The sequence below is a fragment of the Octopus bimaculoides genome, chromosome 2, assembly GCF_001194135.2.
Source record: "Octopus bimaculoides isolate UCB-OBI-ISO-001 chromosome 2, ASM119413v2, whole genome shotgun sequence".
Classification (NCBI taxonomy): domain Eukaryota; kingdom Metazoa; phylum Mollusca; class Cephalopoda; order Octopoda; family Octopodidae; genus Octopus; species Octopus bimaculoides.
Window position 1 is genome coordinate 107798157 of NC_068982.1, and position 6887 is coordinate 107805043.

At 32.8% G+C, this 6887-nt stretch overlaps 1 protein-coding gene across 6 annotated transcripts in view; it reads right to left on the reverse strand.

The window, feature by feature from the left end:
* The window catches only part of LOC106880451 (myosin heavy chain, non-muscle), a 135185-nt gene that overhangs the window by 92422 nt on the left and 35876 nt on the right, over positions 1-6887 (reverse strand). For all 6 annotated transcript variants that reach the window (XM_052978583.1, XM_052978582.1, XM_052978579.1 and 3 more), the window contains exon 2: positions 3976-4132. In XM_052978583.1, the coding sequence (XP_052834543.1) occupies positions 3976-4132 (157 nt within the window). The remainder of the gene's footprint in view (positions 1-3975; positions 4133-6887) is intronic.

Here is a 6887-nt window from a genome sequence, read left to right on the forward strand (position 1 = left end):
GAGCCTGGTGTAGCCATCCGGTTTCACCAGTCCTCAGTCAAATCGTCCACCGCATGCTAGCATGGAAAGCGGACGCTAAACGATGATGATGATGATGATGATGATATTATATGCCACTTCCACAGACCACCTGCCACTTACCTCAACTTTGAATTTTGCCTGTGCTAATTGAAAACCATTACTTAACCAAATCATCACAACACACTTTCAACATAGTTTCTATTCAAATTCAATTGCTTTATATTTTGAAACAATCTCCCTATCTTTCTAGCCTTTTTAAACTGATAACTGTAGTTCTCAAACACTCATGCTAAGAAAACATCAGAAACTACCAACACACATACACTCAAATGTAAGTTTGCAATACTTATACACACCCAATGAAATTATATTTTCCCTTCAAAACTGCTGGCTTTTTATGTAAATCAGAAACTATTTCTAATACAGGCACAAAAGTCATAAATTTAGGAGAGTTTATAGTTATCTACGTTGATCTAAATACATAATTAGAATTTAATTCATTGATCATAGAAGGATGAAAGTCTAAGGTAACACCATCAGGGTTTAAACTTTGGAATATCTGCCTATGAGAAAAAGTGAGCTCTTGAGACTTGTCTTTCACTATAGAAAAGTTTCTGAGAAAATAATTTTCCCATAAGCAGTGTAAATATTTTTTTCACTTAAAGTACCCCAAGCAAGACCTATAAGTTATTCTGGAGCAAAGGGTTAGGGAAAGGAAGACAATGCCACAAAAACTATACTAACTTACCTATTTAAGATGGTAAATAAAATATCAAAACAAAAGATAAGTTATATGATATAAAAAAATATGGGAAACAGGATGACAATAAAGGAGCTAATAAAATGAAATAGAATTATATGCAAATAAAAGAAACAATAAAAATATTAACCCTTTGTGGGCCAGTGGGGTCCCTTGGTACCCCAGAAGTTATGCAATTTTTACATTTTTTATTTAAATGATTTTATATCTCATGATTTTTATTGTCAATAGTTTATTTAGGCACATACAAATTTTGAGTATGGATGCTATAGTATAAAATATGGTAATTGAGGTCCAACTGGACCCCATTGGCCTTCTGTGAAATTTTTTTTTGTTCTTTTTTCAGATATTCTGTCAATTTTCTTCGCATTTGTACTGATATGAATCAATGTACTTTTTTCTTTTTGTTTTATTTTATATTTAGTGCTATATGTATAGTTGATAAAACTATAAAAAAAAAGTGCTAAATTTCTTATTCTGTATCCATGCACTCACACATATATACAAGATTAAACAAATATTCAATAATAAATCTGAGCGAGATGTAAACAGTAGCAACACAATATTGTTAAGTATATTTGCCACCTAAATGTGGCCATCCCATATGGGACGATGCTACTGTAGTTTATAGCCCCAGGAAGACATCTCCTCCAGCTGCAGACAGTGTGTCGTTAGCCAGCTGGGGGAGATGTCTTCCTGGGGCTATAAACTACAGTAGTATCATCCCATATGGGTCAGCCACATTTAGGTGGCAATATACTTCATAAACAAATATTGCTTTATGGATAGTGCAGAAATGTGCAAAAAATAAAAGGGACCCTAATGACCTTTGGTGTAATTCCAACTCTGCCAGCTCACAAATGGTTAAAATGAAGTAAACTACCAACAAGGTAAGGCATTTCTTAATCCTGAATTTTAAAAGAACAAACAGGAAAATAATGGAAAAAGAAGGTATTTCATAATTTAGCTGTTCCTCGACAAAAACATCTTTCATGAAACTTACAGCATGAGATAATTATGAAGTAATGGGACAATTCATTAAATTTGGCAAACTAAGTTCTTATAGAAAATACTTGGAGTGGGACTGAAGAATGAAGTTTACCTCAATATCTTTGGAAATAATGGTAGTAAAGAGCTCGACTTGCAACATCAACAGAGTAGTTGCAGTGGTGAAAAGAACTTATCACAAGCTACACTACATATTCAATTCAACACTTTATATAAATGATCAGCAGAACCAATCCAAATATGTAAACAGTACTACATTTTATAGCAGATTTGGTTCTTGTAAAGATACAATAGAGCTTCAGATGCTAGAAACATTTTTGAGTGTTTGAATGACTCCCATTATTCTAAGCACCACCTCAGAAACAAAAATAATGTTAGAGCTCCATCTCAAATCAGGGTTTAAGAACTACAGCTATCTAAACAAGGAAACTCTTTCAAAACAGTCGTGGGATGAAGAGGAATTCCACAATAGTGGTAAAGAGAAATGAGGTTGCTATTGGAAGCATTAAATGTAACAAGCAATTTGTCTATTGCACAAACTCAGCCAGATTACTGGAAAGACCTGCTGCTAGTTTCAAATGTGTGATGTTCTTAGTGATGTACCATCAGCAAATATGTCGATAAAAAATTTCATTACTTTACTGGAGCAAAGGGAAAAAAGAACACAGAATTACAGAAAGATTCCAAGGAAATGTTTACATTGATTTCATAAATGTCAGAGAACTGACTGCTGATGCTAACTTACAGATTTCTTCTGATCAGAAATGATTTGATGGTGGAAAATATTTACTGTAGCCAGTCAAGCTATGAAGTAATCCTCTATCCCATACCTTGCAAAATTGTTTTAGTGATATCTAAGGCAACAACATACATCAAAGCTGCTATCTAGTGCACCAGTTAACCTATGAGTAATGATTGTCACTATATCAGCAATCAGGTATGGATTTGAGACCTAAGAGTCTATGCAAACAAAGAGAACTTCAAAGCTGTCAGGAATTCCACAATGATGGCAACATGAAACAAAGTTGGTTTGGAAGCATTAAATATATAAAATTTCAGTCCTCTGCTTATCATTGAGGAGAATGGCTTTATTCAAGTGGTTAATGATGTGTTTGTTAATGATGAACTCAAAGAGCTATTTTTGAAGCTTAGTGGTCTATGGTGGTGAGTTGGCAGAATCGTTAGTATGCTGAGCAAAATGCTTAGTAGCATTTCATCCATTTTAATGTTCTGAGTACAAATTCCACCAAGGTTGACTTTGCCTGCCATTCTTTCAGGGTTGATAAAATAAGTACCAGTTGAGCTATGGGGGTTAATGGAATCAACAAGCGCCTACCCCAAAATTGCTGGCCTTGTGCAAAAATTTGAAACGAAGATGCTAAGCGGCCTATATTAAGATGAGAATGAAGGGTAAGATTCTAATATCAAAGTAAACTACATAAAAAAATTCATATCCTTTTTACATAAATGACTTAATAACATTTATTCAGAGGTGGAATACAAGCAATCTGCATGGTTATACATTAACAACTCCAGCTGTTGTATACAAGAAAGACAATAGCACTGGTATGTGACACAAACAACAAAAGTTGAGTGTGGTGACAGTGAAAGAAAATGTAGCAGGAACTACCAAGAAAGACACAGAGACAAATGGAGGATCTCCCGATGTTAGGTTGCCAAGATGAGATGATGCAAGATCAAAATTAATAGCAATCTGAAACAATGCATACCTGCTGAACAGATTTCAGAATAAGTAAAAGATATTAAAATGATTAGTCACAATATATATTGTAGATATATAAAATATACATATACACACACAAACACATATGTATGTATGTATGTATGTCCCATGTCCTCCTGGGTCTCCCTCTTCCAGAATTTCCCACTACTTAAAGTGGAGGGAAGTTGTAGAAGAGACAGGAGTATATGGAACAAAGTATTGAAGTATGCAGTTCTGAAGAAATACAAGAAATATTTACTAACCAGGAAGTGAGATACAGCAAAGATAAACAGAAGGATCAACAGATGTAAGAAATAAAAAATATTTGTTTTCTTAATATTTAAAATTATTTTTCTGTATAGCTATTAAGTTTTGAGTTAATGCAGAAAAGTGGATTTTAAATTGTTAAACATAGTTAAATATTTATAGGATATATTGAATTTTTTTTTATATTCTACTTTACCTTGAAGCATGCTTCTGTAAGCAGTATCTGTGATAGCGAAAACATGTGGTGGTACTTCATGCCGTTTCTTGCCACGATAGAGTTCAATAACCTTATCCTGGTAAATAGGTAACCTCTTGTAAGGGTTCACCACAACACAGAACAATCCAGAATATGTCTGCAAGTAAAAATAGATAAATATTAAAGCATATGGCTTTTTTCATAACATCAAGGATTTTATTTAAACTATTTCAAAAAGTAAAAACTCAATTCCAGAACTTCTACAACACAATTTTTACAGATAATACTTTTTACTTTAACTAAAAAAAAAAAAAAATGGTGCTCTGCAGAGTATTTTGCATATTTTAAAATAAGCCCCACCCCTTTATTTTTTTAGTCACATTTCTGAAACTTAGCCTATGTCCTCAGTCCTCCCCAGGTCACTTAAACTCTTCCCCAAGAACTGAGTTTCTGTGTGAATATTTACTTCTATATATAGACAATCTTATAGATTATATTTTAGATAGAGAAGAGATACACACACCCACATTAGTGGCGAACAACAAGAACAAGTACTCAACACCACATTGGTCGATTTCTTTTATATGTGGATTTTCAACACTACCTTAGGTTTCATGTACTACAAGTTCATTATTTTTATGCTTTTCCATTTGGGGATTTGGCTTTGAAACCATACCTTTACCAGAGAAAATACTTGTACACTATAAACATGTTAAGCAAAAATAGTTCTTGTAAAATAACTAAAACCCAAAATCAGGAATCGCTTTTCTATAAAATCAAGCACTCAAATCAATTTGCAGTAAGCAACTCCTTTCTTTTTTAATCACTACTATACTTTAGCTTATCAATTCTTTAAGGAACAAAAACCATGTCAGCTCAAGCTCTAAACTTGTTAGTGACAAGAATCACTTTTAGAACACTTTCTACTAATGCTAAATATTAAGATATACTTTGGTAAATAGTAGATAGTGTTTAATTATGCTGAAAATAATCTGCCAATATTCTTTCCAAAGAAAAAAAAAAATTAGTAGCTTAACAGAAAACAAACGCCATATCTGATAACCTATAACTGAAGACAATAAATAAAGCAACCAATTCTCTGGTGGTAAAGAAATGGCTAAGTAACAGGAGGATGGTTTTAACAAACAAAACTTTCAGAAAAGATATAATGAATATATTGTTCAAAGACTTTAACTAGTATACACAATTTTGAGTGATGGGCAGAGTGATAAAACTGAATTGATAGGAAAGAAATGAAGTTAAAGCAAAAATAAGTAAAGAAGAAATAAAACAGAGACATGAAAGACAATAGAAATGAGATGAAAGCATAAAACTAAAGTAACTGAACAAACAAATAAAAGAATTCACCAAGAAACTATTTGGGTTACCCATGGAGCACATTTCAACATAGGTAACCTCTGACACAACAATAATACACACCATAAACAATACTGTTTTAACTATCATTAAGATGGAGCAATGTAACAAGCTAATTGCTAACTATAAAGTTTAATGGTTAGTTAGTTGCTTAATTTAAAAATAAATAAATAAAAAGAAAATATAAACTATCTCATTCTAACAAAAATACATTTGTTGAAATGCACATTTGAAACAGCACAAACCATTCACTGTGAAAACAGTTAAAGAAACATTTAACTGATAAATAAACAATGTTCACATTATTTCATCTAACATGTTCTCATCAAATTTGAATTTAAATTCATTTCAAGAGGAAAGGTATCCACACTGTACTGACAAGAAAGTAACACATTTTCCTTCTCTACTTCCATGCTAGAAACTTGAAAATTTCAAATAAAAAAACAGAAAATTGTTGCAAGACTGAATAAATAGATCTACTGTTCTGCATTGCACTTAACATATGAGAAAAGCCCCAAAGCTTATATCAAAACTCCTTTTATTAACCTAGACAAAACAGACTTACAGAATTAAACCTAACCCAAAAGCGAAACTTAAATCAACTTTATTTGCTTAAGTCACATAAATGTATATCTATTTTCTAGAAGCATTGGTTGTACATCCTGCTAGAAATTGTAACCGATCAGCTGCAAATTTTACCACAGAATCTTAAAAAGGAAGGATGTGTTTTTCATAATTTAGTCCCAGATATTGACTGTATGGACACAGCCGGGATATTTTTGATCACAAGTCAGCTCAGTCAGAGCTAAAGTGGGCTAAGCAACACCAACAATACTGGTAATCTTTGCGTAAAAATAATTCATAGGGCATTGTGCTTACAATTGCTAGATTGTGGGTTTGATTCCTGGACTGGGTGGCACATTGTGTTCTTGAGCAAAACCTTTCATTTCATGTTGTATTGTAAGCACAATACCCTATGAATTATTTTTATACAAAGAGTACCAGTATTGTTGGTGTTGCTTAGCCCACTTTAGCTCTGACTGAGCTGACTTGTGATCAAAAATATTCCAGCTGTGTCCACACAGTGTCTGGAACTAAATTATCAAATACATCCTTCCTTTTTATGAACAATGAAAATAATTCATAACTTCACTGTTCATTTTACATGACATCTTGTAAATGATAACTCCCTTCCTTCCATTCAATCAGAGTAGAAGAAAAGAGGATCACAACTGCTTAAGATATTTACTATAGACATCCTTGCATTATAGAAGATTGCACTACTGAAAATCATGTGGGAAAATAGGTTTTATGTTCATATTACAGCAAAATTTCTAAGAGTGCAATGCTTCTGCAGCATGGGAGATGCTGGTATTAACGAAAACTAATTTCTCATAATCAGCATTGACTGAAGGGCCTCTTAATTTGCTCCAGTTCACTAAGTTATCAAATTATTTAGTGGAAATACAAGTGAGAGCATTTTGAATCATTAGATAAACTAGCTATACCAAATACGATGTCTAATGCACAGAACT